The sequence below is a fragment of the Thermobia domestica genome, chromosome 16, assembly GCF_964235325.1.
Source record: "Thermobia domestica chromosome 16, izTheDome1.hap1.1, whole genome shotgun sequence".
NCBI classification, from domain to species: Eukaryota; Metazoa; Arthropoda; class Insecta; order Zygentoma; family Lepismatidae; genus Thermobia; species Thermobia domestica.
Genome location: NC_137469.1, coordinates 132,586,229 through 132,613,118, shown reverse-complemented (window position 1 = coordinate 132,613,118; position 26,890 = coordinate 132,586,229). Strand labels below are relative to the sequence as shown.

Sequence of the window (26,890 nt, the reverse complement as noted above, 5' to 3'; positions counted from 1 at the left end):
CATCACGTGTTGTGAAAACAAGGAGGAAAGAGTTCAGAGGACTTTCAAAATTCCAGAGAAAGCTTTTCTCTGTCCTGAAGTATGCCGCAGCCAAGTAATAGCAATGTATGCAAAAAAAAATCCTGCTTGACTATTGGGAAAAATAAAGGAAAGTGTGCACAGCATATTTTGTGTTTAAGTTTTTTTGGCTATTAATGCGTAGAAGGAAAAAGTACTGTAATTGAACAAGTTGCGTACATCAATATATTTTCTCATCATGTCCGTTATAAGCATATATATTTTTTTAACGGAAAGGTCTATCTCCATTAAGCGGAAACCTGTCTTTAACGGAAATTTTTGCGAGTCCCGCTCGATTCTGCTGAAGACAGGTTTCACTGTATATTCTTACAAGAAGACAGTTATAGATATGCGACAATTATTTTGGACATGAGTGTACACAATCCTCAACAAAGATGCGATTTTCACCACAATTTGATGAATTAAAGAACTCAGTAAGTACACGCGCGAAGACAATTAAAGAACTTGAAAAACCAAGATGATAGCGATGATAGATTAAATGATGATAGCGAAAGTATCAGGTGCCAATATATTAAAGTCTGGAACGCCCTACCACTGTAAGAGAACTATTAACTTCTACCAAATTAAAAATAATTAAATAAAAATAAAAAACCTGAAACAATACTTGAAAATTGAGATACTAGTATGTTGGTGTCATTATTATTATTATTATTATTATTATTATTATTATTTATAAGCAGGGTTGGCAAAAACTTTTTTTTTGAAAAACCAAAAAACCTGTTTTCGAGTTTAAACCTTTTTTTGGGGGGGAGGGGGGTTAATAATTTTTCCAAGCATTTCTATTGCATATGGTCAGAAATAAGTTTGTTTCATCTTTGTATTATTATGCAACACAACGGGGTTATGCTGGAAGGGGTCACATAAGCTTAAAGCCGAATCCAAACTGCTTCTCGGCTTACACCCGAGAGAAATTGTCCTCCATTTGGACAAGAAACCGGGACTAACTGGCCACAAATACAACGAGTCTGCTGACTCAGTCACAAAGGACTCCTCTTAAAAAATACGTGTACTGATTTTTACATACTTGCTAAAGTAATTGTCAAGTCATTTCAGAAGGGCAAAAAGATAAAATAGTTCCACAAATGAAACCATTATATAGAATTATATTTAAAACAGGAGACTCCCGCCTTGGCCATTGGGAAAATCCTGTTATTACTTTAAACGCAAAGCAATAACGGGAAAATCCCGTTATTGGTTGGTATGTAAAATTTTAAAGTCAACGTATCATAATCAGTACGCTAAAACTGAGGTATTAAATTACAAATTTAGTATGTAATTATCATTCAATAAAATTAAAACTGAAAGTCTAATCCAAGCTAATGTTGGAAACTACGTAGGCAGTCGATAAATTTTGTCAATTTCTACCAATATATTTAAGTAACCTTGGTTTCTCTATAAAACAACAGGCATTCAGGCAAGGAGAAATATACAATTTGGTTTCGTATGTTTAGGCTTAACAACCTTACGTAATACCGAAGGTATCAAGAAGACTTTCGCTTAAAGTGACATCCGAACCGCTATTTGGTTTACACTTGAAAGAAGGATTGTGGTTCGAGAGAACTGAACATTGGATGCCTCGATTAAAAGATGAAAAGGAGATAAAACTAATGCAGATGGCTTGATATGTGGAAACGTCACCATGAAGTTCACATGATTTAAAGCATTTTTCATTTTTTTTTTTTATTTAAACCAGTTTTGTTTTTCGTTATATTATATTGTTTATGGAGCGATAATATATGTACTTGTATCTCTATGAGGATGAGGATGATATATACATTTGTACAAGAGAGGAAATTACAATCTTATGAATTAAATTTAAAATACTTTCAATTTACTAGTGAAAACGAAATATACATGTTAAATAGGAAATGTTTAATTAAGTCATTATCACTATTTCCAGCATATAGATCTCAGTGTAATCAACTACCGGAACGAAAAATCAGAAAATGGCCAAAAAAGCAGCACATCATGTTTTTCTATCCTTCCATAGATATAATATAGGTTATCAGATATTTCCGTTATTTACTTCTTACAGAACATATTGACACTAAGAAAGAAGATATTTTGTGAATAACCATCACTATCATGTTAAAGTAACATCATACCCAAACAGTGGCTTATGGCTTTTGCTAACTCAACACACACATTTTACTAATAGCATATCTGATGTACACAGTATAGAGATTCCCGATGTGAAGACGAGGTGTAAACGTAATTTTAAAACCAAAATAAAAAGTTTTGTAGTTTTTTGTTTGTTTATGGTAGAATTTTCTTGCCTGTCAGTTAGGCAACCTAGGCACTGATGAAGCAGTTATGCAACCAATCGATACCAGTCATAAATTGGGTTGTATAATTTACAATTGCATGCAGTTACGCAACTAAAACGACATCAGTCTTAAGTTGGATTGTATAGTTTACAATTGCATGAGTTACCTAACCAATAAAGATTAGTTAGGAAATCAATCAAGATAGCCAGCTCTGGAGTCTACATAGGCAAAACGACAATCATAAAAAGCCAAACATGCGAAATACCCTCCAACCCCTCTCTCTCTCTCTCTCTCTCTCTCTCTCTCTCTCTCTCTATATATATATATATATATATATATATATATATATATATAAATTTTTTTTTTGCCTCTTCTTGAAGACGGTTCAAAGGTGTTGCAATAAAACTTTTTATATTCTTAGAAATAAAAGCACAACACAAAATTTGACCTTTTGTTGCTTTAATAATAATACATGATAATAATAAAAGATAATAATAAAAAGTAAAAATAAATCTTAAATTTAGTTTAAAGGGCTTACAGTGTAAGCATTAATAATATTTACAAATCAAAAAATAACTAAAGTAAACGCAATACATAATCTTACCTGTTTTCCTATTTCCTTGGGTTTGAAATTATCCTTAATCATACATGTTACATAATCTAGCAAAACAGACTGAGACAACACGTACTTGATAGCACATGCATGAATTTTGTTTGCTTCACATTCCACGGGTCCGTGCTGACAGTTGAACGCATACTCTGAGCCTACTTCGTAGGTCTGCACGAAAGTAAAAGAAATAAAGTTGCCTTAGTATGAAAGAATGGTTACAAAATTTATACAAAAGCAGGTGATACTGAAGTGAAACAAACTTAAACAAAAGATTAACATTTTCAATATCAAGTATATAGCATTCGAGACTGACTGATGACGATTAACGAGTAATTAATTACATTGTTTTTTTTTTTTTTTTTTTTTTTTTTTTTTTTTTTTTTTTTTTTTTTTTTTTACCATCCGTTTTACTTATACTTTAATATCAGCAGTCCGTTTCCAAAACCAGCTCATCGCATTTTCTATTACGGAGCATTTCCGCACGCGTTTACACGAATAAATATTTTGAGAGGGAAATGTGCAAATCATACTGACAGCTGACTTATAAACAGTTCTTAAAATTATTTATTTCAGTTTCCAGGCGAAAAATGATCCTTAACAGACTGTACTGTCCATACCCCAACCTTGAATATCTCGTGCGCATTTCCCTCCCAAAATCAGTTTCGTTTAAACGCATGCGAAAATGACCCCTAATAGAAAATGCAATGAGCTAGTTTTGGAAACGGACTACTCACATTAAAATACACATATATTCATGAGTTGAATACTTTTCATCAACTTGCTTAAGACTTGATTTCATGTTTCTCTTAACTGGTTCTAAAACGTAATTATTTTCTTTAATTCTAACACAAAGATCTAAAATTTAAGCCGTTCCTCTATTATCTACCCAATCTTCCCCCTCCTTTACGTAAACAATCAACCAGAGATGAGGAGTACTCACTAAATTCCCGGACTTTTCCAGATACTTGGTAACACTTGAGTTGTCCAGAAATGCTTACATGACAAAAGCTTGGACAGCTTACCTTTATCACACACAACATGAGCTACCAAACAAAATGTTCGCGTGGACAAAGCGAACATATCACCTTACTTTACCACATAAAACAGAGCTGTCAAAAAATTCTTGTATAGACAAAACTAGAGATATCACCCTGCTTTACCACATGAAATATGAGCTGTTAAAAATGCTTATATGAAAGTTGAGCCATCGGCCAATATTTTATATTTTTAAATTTATGCAGATGATAAATGGGTCCATTATAAGTATATTGCGATAGGAATCTAAGGTCGGAAACGCCTATTGCAAATGTCATGTCACATGGAACAAGCAAGAAATTGCAGTAATCATTTTGTTTATCAAATTAATGTTACCTGCTTTATTTTACACAACATTACATCTGATTGCTTAAATTTTATTACAAACAAATCACTGCTTCACTGTATACATAATCAACTTATAGTGACTGATCAAAATACCAATTACTAATCTTGATACCAGTAGCACCACGCCACATGAAATTCTGCTGCATTCTCTCAAATATTCCCGGCGTTTATTGTACAATTAAGCAGGTCACTAGGAACCCACGACCCTAGCAAGAAGGTCCTCGTATTCTACTGGCGTTTCATACACTAATGATTTGATGTGCCCCAATTTAAAAGATCGAGAGAAGTGAATTCCAGTGAGTGTGCTGGCCATTGAAAATAGGAGCTCTTTCCAATCCAGCAATTAAGGAAACTAGTATTCAAGTGGTAGTGAACATACCATTGAAGTGGACAGTTGCGTTGTCATGTTGCATTCATATCCTCTTGAGAACATACGGAGGTATAGCCTCCAACAATTCGGGCAGTCCACCTCAACGGAACAGCAAACACTGCTGTAAAATTCACGCAGGTCGGGAAAATATGAGACAATCCCAGCCCAAAGTTCATACAGAATCGCTGCTGGTGACGAGACAAGCGAATGACACATGAACTGTCATTACTCCACACAAGGCTATTGTGCCTGTTGAAAATACCATCACGGGTAAAAACATAACTGAACGAAATGCACTGTCAAAAGTTTAGTACAATATCACATTGCTGGATAAATCTATAACAGAATTCCATTCTGGTAGCAAAATCATTTGGTTCCATTTCTTGCACCCGTTGTGTATGATAGAATCTAATTGCTGGTCTCTTAGAACGCGCTACACATTATCCTTCGAACCGCGTACGTGAAGGATGATTTGATGGGTATTTGTTGATGGAGATACTTCTACACGATCCAATACCATTTCTTCAAACTCTAGTGTGCAGACAGTTTGTCGTCTAGCATCTTAGCTACCTCATGTTGGCTTGAAAGACCCACTCTCTGTCAAGTTTCTATCTATGGGGGAAAAAAATTTCTTCCGATCCGGATGATGTCTATTCGGTAAATTTGTCTGTATACCCATTCAGCTTTCCGAGTATTACAACCTGTTGCATGTCCGCAAGCTCGGTCTTTAAATGAATTTACAAGCTATTGTAACGCGTAAATCTCAGTCATCGACCACCAGAAACGCACTCAATACGCTAAACGAACGACTGACACGGTGTAAACTAAATTCGATCGTACATGATTTTGCCTGCTAGTTCCACCAAATGCTAACAAGCTCTTTTTTAAAAAAAACTAAAGGAAATGGTTGATTTAAAGATTGTGAAATTAAATTTTTGTGCTCTTCTAACATAAATTGAACCCAAGACCACGTGCATCAAAGCCACACGCGCTAACCACTAGACCAGTGGGGAAGGCCTGAGAAGCGACTTTCTCGTATGAAAAATTACGCAGCCCAAAGTGTTAGGAAAATAATATAAAGCAATCAAAAGTAATGAATTTGTAATAAATGGTTTAGATAATGTTATGGAAAGCAAAGCATGTTAGATCGATACGATAAAAACAATTCCTGCATCGTCTTCTTTGTTGAAGAAGGCACGGCATTTGAAATAGGCGTTTCTGACCTTAGGTTCCCTATCTCACATTACTTCTATTGATCTCTCCAAAATCTGTATAAATCTGACCCAAGAGGCTAGAAACATCCTGTGTATTTAAATACAGTGCGTTCAAAACATCGCTCCGCAGTGGGTGTTGGTACCTGTTATTGTGAGAAAAAACTGAAACATTCACTTTTCTTCTTGCGTAATGTATGTGTTATGTTATGCAAATATCTGATACAGAGACGAAGGAAGCTAAATTTCTAAGACGGTTCGTGTTGGATTGTAATCAGATGTTGTGTTCGAAAGTCGGTCAGAGTTCTGCTGAGTATCGAATAATACAAATGTGATTCGTAGGACAGATGTAATACAGATTACGATGTTAGCAATGGAGCAACAAGTGTTTTTTTTTTTTCTTTCTTTTAAAGTTGAATACATGTTCCGTGCGTGTGACAATTATACAAGTATAGAGAATATATGAAATATTATTCAGTGAAAAGTGGTTCAATGGTATTGGTTGAATAGTATCCAGATCGACTTAAAACTATTAATGTACTGAGGAACGCTATCACATATCACATACAAATTTATCAATCACCAACCTTTACTTCGACTGTTTGCAAAAATGTGTACGAGGATTGATCTGTACCTTCAAGCTAAGATAACTGTTTCCAACATTTACTATGGTAGAGTGTTTCTATGTATCTCTGCCATATTCCATTCCGGTGCGACATTTTGAACGCTCTGTATAATGGTAAGTTTCGAAAATACATAACGTTTTCTCATTAGAATAACACAAATACACAAACACACCTCTACATTCTTTAAAAGCTGTACATAAGCTCATTTAACTATTCACCTGCGCTTTCCCATATGGAACTAATTCCACATTCAGTAGGCGAGGAGCTTTTTTATAGGTTGGTAGAAGCTGTCTCGTAAAAAAGTTTCTTGAATCTGGACACAGGGCTTCATAGTATACAGTTACTTTGATTGGTTTCAGTTCTTCAACTGCTATTGCATTCTGCTATGAAAGCAACATTGCAAGGAATTAGAAATCATTAAATTAATTTAGACACAGTAAATAAGCTTATAAATTATCTGAAACCAACATTATTTTTTTCTTTTTTAATTATGTCTCTCTTACCCAATAAAATCTTAGTTACCTACGTGACGCCAAAAAATTTAAGATCTTCCAAAGATAACATTTCTTTCCTTACTTTACTACTGTAGGCCTAAGCCCCCACGGACCTCGAATCAATGAGCTTCAAATTTAACGGATAGAATTTGACAAGAAGCGGTCATATGGATAGCCTGGCGTGGAAGACCCGTGTTGGATTTCGAGCAGAAGCTCATGTGGTTCGGATTCCACGGTTAATCAGCAGGTCGTCTCATACAGACTCGCTGCTGAAAGGGACGTTAAACTAAAAATCAATCAACCAATCAAGTCATACGGATAGCATCGCATACGTAGGGAAATCTTCAGATTCGGGATTGTTAATTTATTATGAACAATTCAAGCAGTTTAGCTCTTTGATTAGGAAATAATATTCGGCAGGATAGCAACTGAAGCTTGGATTTTTTAACCCTTCTAATACGCAGGTTTAAGGATCAAACAGAACATAACTACCAGCGTTAGTAATTGTCATTTAAGTCTTCTAGAATAGTACGTTCGCTATCCTTATACATAGTTACTGTCCAATGCAGACACACCGTCACCGTGCGGGTGGTGAAAGATGTCACCACATCTTAGTATGGGGGCTTATTTATGGCTGGTCGAAGGAAAGTCGGTGAGGGTGACACTTCTGTTGTTGCCAAATGTTCCTTTTTGCTATTTTTTGAGTTTGTTTTTAAACCACTGCATTAAAATATAATAACTCACGGAAAACATTTATGTTTGTTGTTTTACATTGCTCTAGCTTTGCGGCAAATACTTTTACTATATTTGAGTTACGGGAAGTAAAAGAAAGGGGAGTTGTGAAAAGGATTTTAAAAAGAATTGACAAAAAAAGGAAAAATAGTCACTGACCATCAGATCCCTTTCTTGACAATTTGGAAAGACATAGGCAACGTCGTAAAAGCATTGACGGATGAGTTTTGCCAGCGGGAGGGTTGTCCGTTGTCGTTATTTGAGTGCAGTTTTGTGGTTTTTTGGGGAAAGGGACCAAGCCACTGAGTTTCTAAACTGTATATGAGCAAAGCGAACGCAGTATACATCAATGTGTGATGTCATTAATCTTTAAGCTCTTAAATACATATTAATCCAAATTTTATCTTTTACTTACCAAAGGATGGGTCAATTTTTTATGTATATAGACACTAAAATAGTACACATCTAATTCTATTCCTACAAGCAGCAAAAAACTCTCAGATATTTTGGGATACGTAAGAGTATTCTTTTCCGAGGATCAACAAGGCTTAATACATGTTCTGCAAAAAGAACTCTATATGCTGTACTTTCACGTATCAGCGTTAGAAAACATTCATTTCCCTTTACAATTACGCTATATGTAAGTACAATAAGGAGAATACCTGCATAACCTGAAAAATAAAAATAAATTTAGAGATAATAGTTTAGCAAGTGCACGTACAGACACATATCCGAAATATCGGAAATATTTTGCTGCTTTTAGGAATAGAATTAAACGTTAAACCGAAAGAAAGAAAAGGAATACAGTTACCTAAGTACTCTTCTAATCTTGAAATATATATTCTATATACTCTTTTAGTCATTATGTAGACGTTACTAGAAGTGTTTTTTTTATATGGTTTTCCTTGAAATCTGTTGGATGGTTCCTATAAAACGTAAGATCTAAAAAATTAAGTTATCTTTTTCCCTTTTTACTGTAAATTTATTGTGCCTATTCCGGTCCAAATTTCCTATATTTTATCCCTTAAATGCCGAATATTGACTATTCCTTGTCTTTTGTTAATAAGGCCTTTCTTTCTTCGGACAAGTACATAGATCTCTTGTTTCAAAAAAGATTTCTGTTGGTTTGAAGAAACTTAAGAAAGAGAGAGAGAAAGAAAAAAACCTAACTTTGTTCAGATAAGGTCAAACTATACCCCGATTCACAGAAAGCATGTCACTACAAGAAAAATGAGATAATAAGGACTTGGAACACGTGTGCAAAGGTGAAAATATCCGAATTCATATATTCGTATACTCTTTAAACATGTTTCGATTACATTCGTGAAAACAAAATGATTGTCTAAGATTTTTTCAAGAATGTGTTACACGATTAGATACAATTATCAATTGACAACTTTTCCCGGCGGCTTCAGTTTTTTTTTTTTTTTTTTTTTTTTTTTTTTTTTTTTTTTTTTAACTATTTAAAGTCTTTCAATAATTCTTCCCTCTTTTCTTGGGAGCAATTGAATAATTTCACATTTGCTAAATTTTGGGTCGGCACTTCTCTCCCCTCTAAATCTTTCAAGGAAACGGAGTTGTTATGCACTTTTGTCACAACAAAAGGCCCTGTGAATACAGGCATGTATTTATGTGTGACCTTTTTAAACGCGTCAGACTGAAAATGAGTTTTTACCGTAACCAAGTCCTTAATCTCAACCACATTATTTTGCGAATTTCTTTTCCGTTTAGATAATAGATACTTGAATATGCCGTATTGAATTGTCTATTGTTTTCAATTCGGAAGGCCATGGAAATTTCTCTCTAAATCTATCTGCAGCCGAGAAAGAAATGAACACCTCAGCAGGCGTACATTCAATGGTACTATTGTAGGAATAGTTTAATAGATCTTGTACCACTTTTAACACGGTTTTCCACTTGGTATGATTATGGCTACATAATAATCGAATAATTCGATTGAGCTCCCGATGCGAACGTTCAAGGATGCAATTCCCTTGCGGGTTGTATGGAGAGACCAAAATATGTTGGATTTGGTGATCATTACAATACGTTTTCCACTTGTTCGAAAGGAACTGTGGGCCTTAGTCGGATATAATAAAATTGGGATAAGGAAAAAGATAGAAATAGTCCTTTTCTAGCGTCCGAACAATCTCAGCAGCTGTAGCAGTTCTTAAAGGTAAGTAACACAAAAATCTTGAATAGACATCAACAATTGAAAGTACATAGTAGAATCCATAACTACATGGCAATTTCCCCACGAGATCAAAGTTAAGTTGAGATACTTCAGCTACATTTAGGTTCGTTATCCCTGGACCTACTCTGCGGTATTTAACCCGCAAGCGCATGTTAGCTACTAGACCAGGTAGAAAGACAAGAATTTCGGCTGCAAACTTCATCTTCATAATGCATTAATTAATGCAAACGACAACGCGCAAGGATTCATAACATAAGCATTGGAAAATTGTTCAGCAGATATCTTGCATTTGAGATTTAATCTATCGTGTAGGTCAAGTTTAGGCATAGGTACCACTCGAAATGATTGTTGAAAAATTATAATTATTTCACAAAAGAATTGCGCTCGGCGACATGACAATAACCCATTTAGTATAGATAAAGTTCAAGGGAGCTATCGGAAGTAAAGGTTGAAAATAACTACTCTTTCACGATTTGCGCATACAACGCATATAGTAAAATCACTCGAACCGTCCCCAGGCTGCTACAAAGGAAGCGCAACACAATTGAAGGAAACCGCGTGTTTCTTTGTTACATGGGAGGGATAATTCAACATGTCATTCCAGTTGAGGGTGGCCTGCCAGTTGGCCTGCTGAAAAAGAAAGCGATGTTGCAATTTTCACCCTCTTGCTTACTGATTCTTCAGTAATCTTCGCAGAAAGACAGATTTATCTAGTTTTTTCGTTACTTTTGTTTTCATTGCATCCTCCTTCTGTCTCCTTTAGCTTGAAGGGCATAATTCTGGGACGTTAAACTGAAATATTTCATTTAATTTGAATTCGTTGTAATGAAGAGAAAAAAGAAATCAATCATTAGTTTCATGATATGTGCTTATATTACTCTTAAATATAGCATATTGTTAATATTATGTAACTTCCATAACGATAACGCTTGTACGAACCAAACATGTTAAGTAGTTCGCCCCTGTCCTTCCCCGCCCACCGCAAGGCAGTGCCGCAAAAGCCCGATGAGAAAAAAATACAATCTTTCTTTGCCGCTCCCAGAAATCAGTCCTTGACCGCCCCTGTCCATACTATTATACTGAATTCCTTTAATTATTGTTTTGTTTATTATTATTATTATTATTATTATTATTATTATTATTATTATTATTATTATTATTATTATTATTATTATTATTATTATTATTATTATATAATGTATCCATCAATAATAAAAGTTTAACGATGGCAACAACGTATTACTTCGACACCGGACACGTGCCGTTTATGGCTTATTTGGAGTGTTATTTATGAGGGCGGTTAGGAAAAATTTTCTGCTTGAGTACAAAGGAAGCCGGTTGGGGACCAATAGAACGTCTCGACTATACAAACTACAGTAGAAAACACCAATATATGCTAGGTGACCACTAAAAAACACAAACACTGCATAAGCGCTGAGGAGCGTCCGAAAGGCACAGTGCGTCAGCGACGGTGGTATGCATGTACGAGAGGATGTTAAAAACACGTGAGTCTTTGCAGTGATAAGGGTTTTTATAGCACTTGTACTGGTTTCACACTAGTAATGCTGCACTTGTAAATATACAATACACCTATTGCACACTCTGCAGAAACACTTCGCCGGCTGAACGTAGCTCGTTTTAGACGGAAGCATTTATCGTAGCAAAAATCGTATCATCGATATCCTACCGTGTAAAGTAGCAAATGTATAGCATTTCCACTGCCATGGCATATTCTACGGCATTTCTTGTCGATCGAACCTGCTCCACTTCGTAGCATTATCTCTAGCATTTCTGGCCTGATTGCAACGCCGTGGTGTGTTAAAAGGAAGTGAAAGATTTTGTGTCAAATATCCATGCTCTTTGCCCACATACTTCTTTGCGGTTTTCGTTTTTTAATATAACCGGCGAGAACTGTTGTTACAACCACTGTAGCTTTAGCTATTTGACGCTTTAGGCTCTGAGCCATAATTACGCTCTTCTCTAGTGATTTGTTTGCTACGTCACGACAAGGTGCTTATCAAAATGATACCGTGTAAAAGCACTATATACTTTTGATGACACAGAAAATTACACGAGATTTTTGGCAGTACATCTGCTACGAGAAATGCTAAGATAAATGCTTCCGTCTAAAACTACTCTTAACGAGGTTTAAGTTACGTTAAGCCTGCCGCGAAGGCTGAAAATTTGCAAAATTCACCGGGAAGAATTGGGGAAAGTGGTTGTTGTAGAGTGTGTTAAAGTAAGAAGAGGATAGCAATTACTATTTATGAATAACAGTGATAGTGAAGACAGATCTATTTTGCTATAGTGGACGTTATGACGGAAGTTTCACCCTACTGCGTAGCAAGGGCACCGATCCTGGGGGGCATGGGGCCTGGGCCACCTCAAATCTCATGTGGGCCCCCTCATTGCATTTGTGAATATACAATATTCGACATAATTTGAATGCCATTTGACTTAAAATCTTCATATATATGCCGTCTGCATCTGAATGCCCCCCCCCCCCCCCCCCCGCAAATACAGAGAAATCGGCGCCCTTGCTGTGTAGTCAGTATAATTAGAAAAACAGCGAATATCTGTGAGGGCTGTAATGTAACATTGTTTAGTTTTGTGCAGTGGAATACGAATACGTGAAAATAAGGAGAAATAAAGAAAGTTTGTTTTCAAATGCAATGCAAAAGTGATGGTCTCAAATGTTGTTTGTAAAAGCAGCAACAACGGGAACCATTTTCGAGCGTACTCTCATTCTCAGTAGAAAAGTGGTTGTATTTCGTGGTAATGTGGTGACTTCTTAAACGTGGCAAACAAAATTTTCTTGAACACGAACTGAAGTATTCCACAGAAACAGTTACTGACTGGAGCAATTACTACCAGTAGACGTATCTGGACTGGGCAATAAAAAATATATGGACAAGGTATTTGGTCCTCGAAAGCTTGTAGACTTCGACGAGGCAAAGCTGATTTAAAAAAATCAACAGAGGACAAACCAACGGACGGTGGATTTTTGGTGGTGCGGAACATGGTTTTCAAGTTTTTTTTTCGTTCTTTTTTCTACCTGTCCCGAAACGCGACAAGGCAACATTAATGAACACAATAAAAGATAGTGTATTATCGGAAACAACAATCGTATCAGATTGTTTTAAATCTCATATTATTTCGAATGATGAGGGGCTTATGCACCTCCGTGTGAATCATAGTACACAATTCTTCTGCACAGAGGCTTATGATACTTAAAATGGTGAGGAGCTTAAGTACCTCCGTGTGAATCATAGTATTGAATTCTTTTGCACAGAGGCCTATGATTGTGCAAATGATGAGAGGCTTAAGCACCTCCGTGTGAATCATAGAATTGAATTTGTGTACACAGAGGCAAGTGGAGATGTGTAAAAGAGGAATGCGGAAATCTTAGATGATGAAAACTTGTTCGTGCATAATCAAGGAAGGGAAGAAAAAGCTGTCAGCGGAACGTAAGATATTCTACCTCTGTTATCGGGGAGAAGAGTGATTAGTTTGAAAAATGTATTGTGTGCGATCTTTTACTGCGAACCGCACAAGTATAAACCAGGATAATACGGTAGTGCTTTGTGAAGTCACTGTACAAAGTTATCATAGAAGAGTTGCAAAGCTGTACCGCACGCAAAGCATGTATTTTTATGCCATATAAAGTCTTTCTCTATTATCCTAGTTTATGCGTATAGTCACCATCACTGATGGGGCAGCTTCCTACGGATGCACCCCCTGCTTTAGTTCTACCTTGACTCGCTTAGATACCATTCGTGGTTTTTAGTGGCCACCTAGCACAAGCTGGTTTGTTAAGTTGGGTTTTATATTCAGCCCTCCAAACTCAATTTGCAACCAGTAATGCCATACGTAATGAACTCTCTTGTATGTTAACTTAGCGGAGTTTAACGGAATAATGAAAATAGTATCTAAAACAGTCATCTTCCATATGCACTCACTTATTTTAACCGTCGTTTTTCACCTGTAATTACTTTACAGTAGTAACTCTACACCTGTCAAAGTACAATACAGCTATATAATCTATTATTTAATTCTATCGCTTGGCCAATGTTAAGTTGGGGGAGGCAGCCACTTTTCCGAGTTAACTTTACTGGTGCTCCTCCGTTTTCACTAAAAATTTGGAAAATTTATACGAGAAAGGACGTAAGAAATGGTGATTTGGGAGCTTTTATGTGACTTTTAGTTCTGTAAGCTTGGCAGTAGAGCTATAGTTATTACGATAAACTATTTGTAGAAGTTGATATTAATTGAAAGAGGCGGAAGGTTTCGATTTTTAGGAGCATGATAGTTGTGTTTTAAAAGGGAACGCGACCCAACGATTCTTTATATTTTAAGTACTTTTTCTGTAGATTTGAAACTGGAAGGTGAAGTAAGGATTTAAAAATGGTTGAAAGTGCATTTTGAGCAGAACAAGTGGTTTTGTCACAGGAACTGACATTGGAGGAATAGAATCACTGTTATTTGTTCGTAATACGTAAGGAATCGGTGTCGGAGTTTCAGCAGTAGCTGACATTGATATTGTGTCCTGTGCTGTGATTGGTTGGTTGTGTTGATGTCGCTGAATGGCTGCTGTTTATTCTTGACTGATCATGCTCTATGTTTGTACGTTAAAAGTTGAATATGGGTGATTTAGCTTTGGTGCTGTATTTGTCAAGTTTGCTGTTATTGGGTTCGATGTCGGTACGTTCCTCTGACGTGCGGGAGTCAAACAGACGGTTTTTCGAGTTCTTTTTTTTTCTTTTGCTACAGATATATTTACGTTACATTTCCAGTAGCTGTTTTATTATATATTGTTGGTCTGGTTTAATTTTTTTATGGCTTTCTGAACGGGAGGTTTGGAGGTGGCAGCCACTCACTTGGTTAGGTCAGGATTGACAGTCATCGTTTTCCCTGAATTGACTTCTTGGGATAGTTTAGGTGTCAGTTCCCAAGGACATTTCTATTATTCGTAGGAATTGAAGACTAAATTCTGGGTGAGTGTAGGAGGTCATTTGGTTAGCAATTGTAACCCAACTGCCGGTGCTGTGATGTACCTGATTGTATAAATTTTATATTATGTGGGTCCATTACTGGCGCAAACTTAAATTACGATTGCTCGTTAGGTGGTGTCTCAAACTCGTCCAGAACTTACTTTTCGATTGGTTCCATTGATGGAATCGATTCTGGGAACAGATCCTTGAACCGTTCCGAGGATTTGGTTCCTATAAACGCTCTGCTCAAAGTGCACTTTTGCCGAAAAAAATCTTACAATGTCGCTAATTTTCGTTGGTATTAAGTTAGATAATGCTGAATTTGGCCCCTTTTATCTAAAGATTAACCTTTGTTCCTCATAAACATGTAATTCCACGAAAATATTGAATTTGGCATAAATTTAGTCCCCCCCCCCCCCGTTTCAAACCTACAAAAAGTAGTTAAAACATTAAAAATTGTCAGGATGGGTTAGTTTAGATTACCCGGTAAGTCTTTAGTTAGATTCGAACAGTGACTGGAACCGGTCCTCATAGAAGCACCAATTATCACTTAAATTCAGTAATCCGTCGCACCCACAAAAATTTAACAGATTCTCTGCATTATTCTTATATAATCCCGTAAAACTGAGGAAAAATCACACTCATCGCTCCGATTCACCATCCTATATACGACTATCATGCCGAAAGATTCTGGTACACAGGTCCCCCCATATAAGTTAGTAGCTAGGTTGTTCCTTTTCTTACAAGAATTTAACATTTAATTCACCTAATATTGCCGAGCGAGCGTGAGCGAGTGAAGGCAGTTTAGAGCCCCGCAGGGCATGTTGTTTTCTGTCTTTATTACAGCTAAGCGGGAAGGGGGACCTCTGTTCTAGAACCTAGCCCTATCATACTACTTCTACCTATTTTTTCGACATTTAATCCGAAGCTGGTTGTCCGCTTGGTTTTCGACAAGAAGTTTAACAACAGATACGAAAATTTAAAAATAATCAATTTTTAAAACTGCTTTAAAATGGTATAAAAAGAGCCAGGTAGGACAGAGTAGAGCAAAGTGGGGACAAGTAGGTAGGGTAGGATCGGGTTAGCTTATGGTTAGGAAAGTATGGATCTATTTTGTTAACATTAATAGTGTAATTTCTCGTCTCCGCATAAGAATACAAACTGCAGCGTTTCTTTATACCTATAGCCATGTTTAGAATAAATATACTCGTTACTTTCCCAGAATCAAACCATGTGGTAAACTTGCGCAAAAGAGATCCCTCAGCTTGCCATATAGTTTCCATGTTTATAAACGGTTATATAGAAAATAAACACAACTTCTGCTCTTTTTACATACCGTATTATCAAGCACACCAACGAGCATTATTCATTCCTTCCCGGTAAGTTTTCAAAATTTCGCTAGAAAGGGACGATCAACCTTGGAATTTTACTCATTTTTGTGGACTTTGTGATGGACAAACACCGTGCTCATGGGTTCTTCCGTTTCCTCCCACTTTCTTCATTTCACTCATCTCTCATCATCACAGTTTCCTTTAGCCTAACCGGCATAATCGTGGGACGTAATACAAAGATTTCATTTTAACCCAGTTTTCTTCTATTAAACAACTTCACTGTCAAATTGACACAACTAAACATCACATATAAGAACTCCGAATTATTATTTCTTACCTAGTTTCTCCTGTAAATCTTCCTAATTTTTATAAAAAATGGAGGGAAAAATTTAAGCTTAACCCTTGAATTTTACCTGTAATTTCTGTAAGATATGATATGCCTAAATTTAACCTGCAATTAGGCTAATTTATATTCCGAATTTACCGGTACTTATGTTTATTAGTTAGGGAAGTTCAAAATACTTGAAAACTAAAACCGGTTCTAGGCCGTTCTCCTTATTTGTTGTTATTGAATAAATTTGACAATTCCACAATATCTGCAAATGAGAAATAATAATAAATTACCTCTTCAACATTATCTTCAGAGAGCGGAAAATATCTAAATATTTTCCACAACAAAATAAAGATGACAACAAGAATAATTATTCGAACACGAACAACGTTAAAATGCATCCTTCACAACACATACAGTCCTTCTTTCCATGTGTTTAAAACTAGTATAAAGATTTATGCAACCCTTTTTTCAGATCCACAATTTAAATCAGCAGTTTCTGCAGATCAATCACCGAATTTGCATTTTTGCTCAATGTAAACAAAATACTTCACTTATGCTGTTGTCGAACCTACGTAAGCAGCGCGCATATGTGATCTTCTTCTCCCTTTTTCTAAAACCACTAACGGTTAGAAAATAGATGCCTCGGACATATAGAATACAATTCTGAAATTGTCGAATGTATACTTCACAAGGAGGATTTTTGAAATTAGAATTAACTTGTCCACGTGTTAAGAATTGCCAAATCAGGTGGCCATGATTGTTGACAGATAATCATATGTAATCAGAAACCACCATGAGCTAACTAACAGAACCACTTAAACGTCTTCCCATACTAGGAAATAAACATTAAGTGTGGGAGTATTTTGGTTTGATCCACGATTACACACAACAAAATAGGTTTCTTTTGGATCAGAATATGCTTAGTAGTACACAAAAGATAAGTCCATGTACTTTGAATTCATTCGTAATTTTATGTTTTACATTTAGCTCAACGTCCTATGTTATGTACGGAAACGAAAGGAAACTATGATGATGAGATGCATGATGATGGAACGACCAAAACGAAAGTAAACATGAAACCCCCGAGAAAGCCGACGCATACGGTGTTTGTCCACCACAACATCCCGTTGGGGAGAACAGCGATGGAACCATGGGTACCAATCACCAGGGATGGGCATTTCACCAAATTTTAATCTTAAATGAAAAGTGGTGCTTGAAAATATAGAGTGGCCAAGAAGTAGGCGTACACCCCTGCATTGATCAAGTATAACATTCTAGTTTATAGGTTTATTTGCTTCTGCTCTTCCGAGCTTAAGATATAAGTAAAAACACATTAAAACAAATCATAAAAAACTAAGTCTATCTGATGGATAAGAAAAAGAAATGATTTAAAATGCAATGAGCTGATCAGTACGGAATGCATACCTACTTTTGGGCAACTATTTGAGCCAGAGGAAATTTCTCACTGTAAAACACAATTCCTTACCTTAACTTATACCATAATGAATATAACAAAACAAGAAACTGGATAATGAAACAAGAAATTCTATGTAACACTTATAGCAATAACTTAGAAAATCAATTAGCCATAGGCTAAATAGAATAATTGAAACCATATAGGGGTTTAAAAATACACTTCGGACCACAAATAAATTAAGGAATATTGGAAATCTAGTGAGAAACCAGGCATCACCTTCAAAATGTTAATAAATACTTCTCATCTGAAAACAAATATGCATAAAACTTTTAAAAGAAAATCTTTTTACAAATCAACAAAGACTGGCCTTTCTTCTTACAACTCATAAATCTGTTGGTGAGTTCATGCGTCATAACTGTCGGGCATCCACATTCTACCACTAGTGAAAAATATTAAAAACAACTATTAATTTGGTTTTTGTTTTCAAAATTATAATTTTGTGAATTGCTTAGTATTAACGAACTTAATTGCACATATTAACAGTACATACGTATGCACGGCAAAAGCAGGAACTTAATGTTCGTGTTTCAAAAACAAAAAAAAAATTGTTTCAAGTTTCCATTCCATATCTATCTTTGCATAATTTGCAGACTGCAGTGGAATGCAAAACTCCGTTGTTAATTTTTTGTGGTAAGTCTACGAAGGAAATTACAGAGATTAGGTAATCATCAACATGTAAAATTTGCATCACTGACACCATATTGGAAAATGGAAATTTTCCAATGTGATATCGTATATCCTAAAACGGAAATTTTCCAATGCGTTGACGCAAACTACAGTGGACTGTTTTTACATCAGTTTTCACAAAAAAATATTCTCTGAGCTGCAAAAGCTAAGCAAACAGGTAGTCGCGCAAAGCAGTACGCAATTGTTTCTGACCAAAGATGTCAAACTGCAGTCGGTTGAGGACATCGGAGCGTTTAGGTTCAAGCTTCGGTTTACCATATGATTTCTGTTTGGAATCTAAATTGTGAGTGAAACTTTGCCAAAATGTAGCTTTTCAATCATATGTTTCTTCAGACTCGTCCACTTGTTACAGTTTTACCAAACGTGATAATTGCTTGTGTTACTTGTGCTTATTTGCGGTGAAGATCATAATTCTTTTTGGCGCAATGGTGTTTAGCAGCATCGGAGTTCAGTGTCGATTAATGTTTAGAATGGAGAAATAAGTGCAGTTACATTAATGAAAAAAATATATAAATTTCTATAGAAGGAAGTGTAGTCACAGACGAGAGTAAATATTAATCGAAAGCTACAAAATTAATCGTCCACAATGGGAGACGACGATAGCAGTGTTCGTGTAGCGGTTAGGTAGGTATTCTTAAATATATTTTAATATATAATATTTTAGTTGTTTTTACTGATACCATTCATTTGTATGCGAATAATGAATGTTCTTTACGTACCTGAACTAAATATCAGGAATGTTATTTTGTGCTCTTGGAAGTAAACTTTTTGAACTCTTGAGATATTTTATATTGTGTAAACGCGTCTTTCACATTTGCGATAAATTGTCAATATTTAGTGCAGATCAAGTTTAGATGCACCAAATAATTGCTGAAAAATTATAATTCACTCATTTCCCTCTTATTGTCTTCCGAAAGATTTGCATTGGTCGACATGACAGTACGCGACTTAGCATGGATGAAGGTGAAGGAATTGTTTAAAAAAAAAAAATATACAATTCTTTGACGATTTGCATATATAGACATAAAGTCCAGATAAAAATTAAGGCTGGTATTTAGTATCTCGCCCAATTTTCACATATAAGATCTCCAGTGTTAATAATTTCACGAAATGTAGCTGAGCAAGCGAATGGGGCTAGATGCTCCACAGGGCCTATTTTTTTTTCTGCCTTTATCACAATTTAAACAAAAGCAAGGTACTCGGTTCTGGACACATGAAACGAGTTGGGGGATTAATAAATGGCATCCAAAATTATACTACAGAAAATACAAACTGTGCTAAGGAGTCAGCAAAAAGCAGAAATGCTTCGTAACCGAATCAGAGCAGTACGAAGGTGCTAGGCCCGCGCGGGGGTGTGTCTGAAGGGAGTTGGCGCGTCAGCGACGCTGAATATGCTGGCAAACACAGTGCGAACACTTAGGATTGCGCAGTGTTGTGAGTTTTGTATCGCTTGTTATTCTTTGACACTAGCACCGCAACGCTACGAATTGAACATAAAATACAGTGTTGAGGAATAATTCGCGAGCGGAAAATTATGTATGGCTGTTCTGGGAGCAGACTGGGTAGCGTAGTGGTTAACGCATGTCATGTTCGCGTCTCTGTTCAGTCATTCACTTTTTCACTACATAAGAATTCCATGTAGGATCTATAGAAATGTAATTTCATATCGAGCGCCTGGGACGCATTGTAATAGGCTAAATTTCTAAACTAATAGTGTTTCTCTCTGGCACATTTTCTTCCAATATTGCAAGTGTAACACTCGTTGTATAAAATGTACACAATATTAGTAAATTATAACTGTTAAGGGAGAAAGGAACAGTGTGAAGATCATGTACCGAAAAAAAAAAAAAAAAGAAAAGTAAACCAGTGTGTGCCGCTGAGAGTGAGTAGGCGGCTGTTATACAGGAAATGTAAGAAAAGATGACTGGGGAGTAATTTAAAATATCTACAGAAAAAATCAGACAGACAGATTTAAGTCTTTTCTTCTGTCATATTTGCCGATCATTTGTAAAATACGTTTCAAAGATGTATTGCACCTTATTGACAAAAATATGGTTACAAATTGGGTCTAGCTTTCCGAAATACACCTCAGAAATTTGCTCTTTATAATCATACTGGTTTACTTTTACCGCACCATTAGAAAGAACTGTTGAAAAATTATAATTTTACTAATTTCCTGCGTATTGTCCCCGATAAGGTTTCCACTGGGAGACATGAAAATACCTCCCTAAACATAGATAACATTCAAGTGGGGCACCTGCAATAATTGTTTAATAATTACAATTCTTTTACGATTTGCGTAAAATACATCTTCCGGATGTGTAGCATGAGAACTATAGTGCATTAAACAAAATCATCTGTGCTAGGTGGCCACTAAAAACTACGAATAATATCTAACCGAGCCAAGGCAAGATAAAGGTGGTAGGCCCTCGTGGGGGTGCGCCCGAAGGGAGCAGGCGCGTCAGCGATAATGGGTTTGCGCACAAGCCAGGATAGTGGAATGAAATGGGTTTTAGAATTAGTATGAGTTTCGGTAGCACTTGTCATAGTTTTAAACTAGTAACGCTACATCTGTAAACATAAGATATAGTATTGGGTATTTTGCCCAATATCGCGGCGATGCTGTGAGAGTGAGACGAGTAATGCACAGCGCAGTGGCAGAAGTACATGCACGTGCTGCAGCAGGAATATTGCGGGTAACAGACGAAGCAATTTCCTCTTCACCAATCAGCAAATAGTCGTGCGCGCAGTGATACAACATAGAGTTACGCGGTTTGTTTTTGGAGGGTGGAAAAGCGCTTTAGTTATTTTGGTAGTTATAGGTGCATGTCCTCTCAGAAAATCCTGAATCCGGTCCTGTATATACGTTTGCTGTTTTTCTTATTAATATGGGTAGATTTCACTTTTGCTTAGATAAGGTAGACCAGATAGAAGTTGCTACCATTCAATCGAAATGTAGTTCTTTGAGTCACCGGCTCGGGGAAATATAATGGTATGTCACATTTTCTAACTTCCCCATGCAATTCAATGTACTGCCACATACCGAACTAGCTTCCCCTGCCATCCAAAGGTTTCCAAAGTTAAATTACTTACATACTGTTTTATGGTTCGATCCTACCCATTCCGCGTAATGACGCAGTTTCACCGGAAGTGTCGCTTGTCATTATGTTCGCCCGAGTTGCTCAAATATCACTCATTTGATTATAGAGAGCCCGGTGGCTCAATGGCAGAGTGCCAGCCTCCGGTGTGAAGGATCCCTGATTCGGTACCACCTCGTGCTAAGTGGGCTTGTGGTAAACAAACACGGTGTTGGTGGATTTTCTCGGGGTTCTCCTGTTTCCTCCCACTATTCACTCCACCATTTTCATTAATTTTTTATCATCACCGTGTTCATTAGTCTAACCGGTATAAGCATGGGACGTAAAACTCAAAGATTTCATTTTTTAAATTTTGATCATCGCGGTGGCTCAAAAAGTAGAGCGTTCACCTCTGGTGCGTCTGGTTCCTGGTTCGATCTCAGCTCGCGCCAAGTGAACCTTGTAGTGGACAAACATTATGGGCGTTGGTTTTCTCGTGGTTCTCCCGTTCCCTCCCACTTTCTTCATTCCACAATTTCCTTCGTTCCGTATCACCACCGTCTCCTTTGGCCGTGGGAGGTAAGATTTCATTTCTGTTTGATCAGCAAATTGGATACAACTTTGCTACAAGTAATAAGTTGCAGCTTATGATATAGTTGTAGAACTCAAAGAAATGTGGGTACTCTACTAAATAGTATGTTTATCAGAGTCATATAATATTGACTTAAACGATACTATTTAACATTGTGCAATTTTTCATTAAAAGATGATTATTTATGAAAGTTAAGGAAGAATTATTTCGTGTATGTTATTGCTTGCCGAAGTTTGAAGGTATTGTCACCACTCTGTATAAGGTCCTGGTTTCGTTTCTCTGACTTTTGAATTCGTACTGCGTAAATTTCTCGTCTTTAAAACAGGAGAGGCTAGGCCTATAATATTTATACATGATAGTTTTGAAGTACGTAGATTATTCAGGCTTCGTCAGGAAAGTGGGTGAAGTTGAAATAACTGTTTTTTGTGTTCTATAATTAATATATTGTGTTCTATATTCATAAACAGTGAATGAAAATAAAATCAGCTTTACGGTAACTTTAAAGGCACAAGGCTGAAATATTGATAAATTCTTCTGCCATGTATTTGATTGGAAGCCATAGGTTGCTGCTGAAGAAATTCGCCAGTGGGAGCTGATGTGGATCGAATTCTAGGTTAATCTGTAGATTTTCGTATCAAATAGCCTGAAACTAAAATCCAAGCCACTAAGGACATTGCACAAATCTTTGTTGACTTTTAATTATATTTTAATGAAGACTTGGCATCTTTTAACATTGCCATATCCTTTTTTATACGCTCACCAAAATTCACAACCGCTTGATTCACAATTGCATCTTTTCCTGACAACATATTATCGATCGAGATGGTGTTCACAGACAAAAGCTAAGACGCTGGGGCCAACTATTCTTAAACGTAAGATTGGAATGCTGGTTAGAATAGAGATAAAAACGAAATTTGTTGCATTTGCTCTTTAAATACTAAGTTCCGTCGTTGGATTACGTTCTTAACATTGTGAGAGAAATTTATTCTTCTAATTAGTATTTTTTTTTTTTTTTTTCGTACGAACTTCTAAACTAATTTTTGGCAGTGGCGTGTATTGGTTTGATTGCTTGGGCTACCACTAACCTTTATAACACCTATACATTAAAAATATTATTATTATTATTATTATTATTATTATTATTATTATTATTATTATAGTTTCCACGTTATTATAGTCTTCAAAATAAAAGAAAACCTTAGAAAATACTTTCCTTTTATCAAGTAGGTACATAAGATTTGCTCTTTAGAAAGACTTATTTTATCTTACCTATTAGTTATTACGAAAAAGGATCGTTCATTATTTGTACTGTCATGTGCTGCGTGAAGTGTCCCTATATTCTGCTTTGGATAGGTGCTTAACTCTAACCATCAGAGTAAATGAAAGTTATGCAGTGGAACGCTGAAATGGATGATTAGCCAGCGAAGGAGCCTCGTTTGTAAAAGCCTTCGCAACGTAATACAAATGAGCAACAGGTAATTATAACAGGTATGCCCGCAGCCCACTGTCGCAAAATACGTAAATCAAATTAGTTTTTCGTTGAGGAGACCCGCTACGGAACGGGGCTCACGATGTCAGTGACAATTCCAAGCGACCCCAAAATGCGCTGTCATTACTCGTATAACTTCCTTTTACCCTTCCTGCACGCCCAAGAAACCGATTACTCTCTAGGAAACTGGTGATACCTGGCAGCACGTTCGTAAGCTGCGTTGGAAAGTAAAGCGAAGGATGCGCTAATAACTACACGATTCTTGCTGAAAGAGAAGGTTTGCTAAGTCGAAGAACTCTTACAGACTCCGTGCAAAGAATCTGGCGGATATTCCTAAATTCACAAGGTTCTGACTAACTTATATCATTGAGAGGAGATACTGAAGTATCGTATAAAATTATCAATGTAATTTTTTATTAGCTTTATTTCGTAATATTCTAGGGCTGCCCCGGTAGCCCACAAAATACGCCACTGCTTTTTGAAAATGTGTCCAGGGCTGTAAATTCTTTTATTCATTGTAAAAAAAAAGTCAGGAAAACTTAAAACTTTACGTAGAAAATGTAAGATCTGGCAACTCTAATTGTCAGCACAATCACCAACGTAAGTATTACGATTTTCGGTGTCGTATTTCTTGTTTGCGATTGTGCATTTTTTAATAATTGCATCACATGCAGGCAGGGTTTGCCCAAGTAAGCGCAGCCCGAAAAAAAAAAAAAAAAAAAAAAACACTGGCTTTTTCGGGCTGGACCCACTTCAAAACCCACTTGGGTTTTTTAGCTTTTTCTTAGGATATTATTAGTACAACTAAGGTGATCATATTGATGGTGATTTTTATGAGATTTTGGACTTCCCTCGGTTGAATTATATGCTTTCTCGTTAAGGCATACAACATTCAAAATAAGACCATTATTAAGTTCTGCAGAGTAGAAACACGAGAAACTCTAATTGCTTGTATATAATTTGGCGGCGATACGATGTAAAATTTCAAAATGACAGACATTTTTCAAAATAGCGGTTATCCACGCTGCAGTATGCAATTTTCGGACTTTTAAGTTGAAATTTTGAGAGTAGAAGCACGATACGTTCTAAAATTTACTGTATATAGATTTTCTCAGCTATCCAACGTAAAATTTCAAAATGGCGGTCATTTTTTTTAAAACAGCACTAAATAGAAATTTGTTGCAAGTCGTGACGATGATAATCTTGAAATATAAATGAAATTTTAACACATTTACCCCAAAGGCATTGAAATATTTCGAAAAAAAGAACAATTAAACCCGAAAAAACCCATATGGGTCCAGGTGGGTTGGGCTTTTTTTTTTTAACGGGTTTTTTCAAACACTGCATGCAGGGGATTGTGCTAAAGTCTTGGTAATAGTGCAGGTTTTCTTTCCTCCAGAGATAAATATTCGAATTCCGCACGTTACGGTAAATTGCACATTCATCGGAACTTTAGTGGCTTTTAACGTTGAGGGTTATCTGAAATATATAACCAATCGCCCCCTATGACTCACGCGCCCTCCCTTGTAGCTAAACTATTAGCGCACACACCTTTGGCATGGGAGACCCGGGTTCAATTTCCTGTAGGAGCTCATGTAGTTCGGATCCTACGGTAAGCTGTAGGTCCACGTCTTATGTAGCCTTGCTGCTGAAAAGGACGCTAAACTTACATCAGATCCAAAATTCCATGTCTAACGCGCTTCATTCAAGTAATTATAACTTAACTCGTTGACAAGCGTTGACAACGTTTTAATTAAAAGTGGGTTAAGTAGTGGACCCGAGCACCGAAAATTCAGCAATTCATGGCAAATATACGGCACTGAAAAGAGTAATTCGTAATGTTAAAAGAGTGGATTTCTTACGCTATGCTATAAATTTTAAACAATGGGAATGGTGGTTTAGTGGTAGAGCACTACTTTCTTCTTTGAGGAATCTCTTGTTCGTCCGTAGGCCATATGAGTTTATGTTGGGCAACATCGCATGCATGGATTTTCTCGAGGTGTCGCTTACTTCCACATACTCAGTCCTCTTACTCTTTCATATTCATTCATCTTCCGTCTCCTTTTTCTTATATTGCATAACCGTGTCAACGTTTAACTAGAAACTTCATATACAGGTGTTTCAAATCAACACCGACAAAGTTTGGGAGGTGATTCCTTACGCCAAGATAAGACGAAATGTATAGACCAACCTGGGTGCACAAATGCATTCTTTCGGAGTTATAGGCTGCCGAAAACATGAAAAAACAAATGAACTTCAAAGATCCATAGCTCTGAAACTGTGGGACCTACTGCGATCGGGCCAAGGCTTCACTTAGGAAATAACATGTGCCCTATCCAAAAGTCCATGTTTCGGAATCCTTAGATACTCATGCAACAATTTTATAGAGGGAGATTGGCATATAATTTGAAGTACTCAACGACTACCTCTATAAAAATTGTTGCGGAAGCACCGTAGGATTCTGAAACATGAATATTTGCATAGGGCACATACTAGTTCCTAAGTGAAGTCTTGACCCGAGTGCGGTAGGTTCTATAGTTTTGGGACTATGGACCTGTAAAGTTCATTTTTTCGGCACCCTATAACTCCAAAAGGAAACATTTGTGCACCCAGGTTGGTCTTTACTTTTCGTCTTATCTTGGCGACAGGTATCACCTCCCTAACGTTCTTCGGTGTTGTTTTGGAACACCATGTATATATATATATATATATATATATATATATATATATATATATATATATATACAGATGGTGAACAGAAAAATGGAAACACCAGTAGTTGGCAACACGTCAGATGTGTGGGTTGGCAGTGGTGTCGTGGCGCTCGCAGCGGTGTGTTAGGTCGGTCTCCATACTACGTCAGGCGCAGTGGAACAGCAATGTCCAGTGGCTGCAGCAGACGGAGGTAATGTAAAATGGGAGACCTCTCAGATTTTCAAAGAGGGCA

At 36.6% G+C, this 26,890-nt stretch overlaps 2 protein-coding genes across 5 annotated transcripts in view; one reads left to right on the top strand and one right to left on the bottom strand.

Moving 5' to 3' along the window:
- LOC145673424 (gamma-interferon-inducible lysosomal thiol reductase-like protein) overlaps positions 1–17,323 on the bottom strand; it is a 44,274-nt gene extending 26,951 nt beyond the window's left edge. The window contains exons 1-3 of one of the 2 annotated variants that reach the window (XM_081743118.1): positions 16,912–17,323; positions 6,764–6,928; positions 2,950–3,123 (exon numbers count right to left, since the gene is read on the bottom strand). In XM_081743118.1, coding sequence (XP_081599244.1) covers positions 2,950–3,123; positions 6,764–6,928; positions 16,912–17,019 — 447 coding nt within the window. In that variant the 5' untranslated portion in view covers positions 17,020–17,323. The remainder of the gene's footprint in view (positions 1–2,949; positions 3,124–6,763; positions 6,929–16,911) is intronic. The other variant, XM_081743119.1, reaches the window with a different exon arrangement.
- Positions 17,324–18,958: 1,635 nt separating this feature from the next.
- Klp31E (kinesin-like protein 31E) overlaps positions 18,959–26,890 on the top strand; it is a 272,051-nt gene continuing 264,119 nt past the window's right edge. For all 3 annotated transcript variants that reach the window (XM_081743115.1, XM_081743114.1, XM_081743116.1), the window contains exon 1: positions 18,959–19,409. In XM_081743115.1, the coding sequence (XP_081599241.1) occupies positions 19,372–19,409 (38 nt within the window). In that variant the 5' untranslated portion in view covers positions 18,959–19,371. The remainder of the gene's footprint in view (positions 19,410–26,890) is intronic.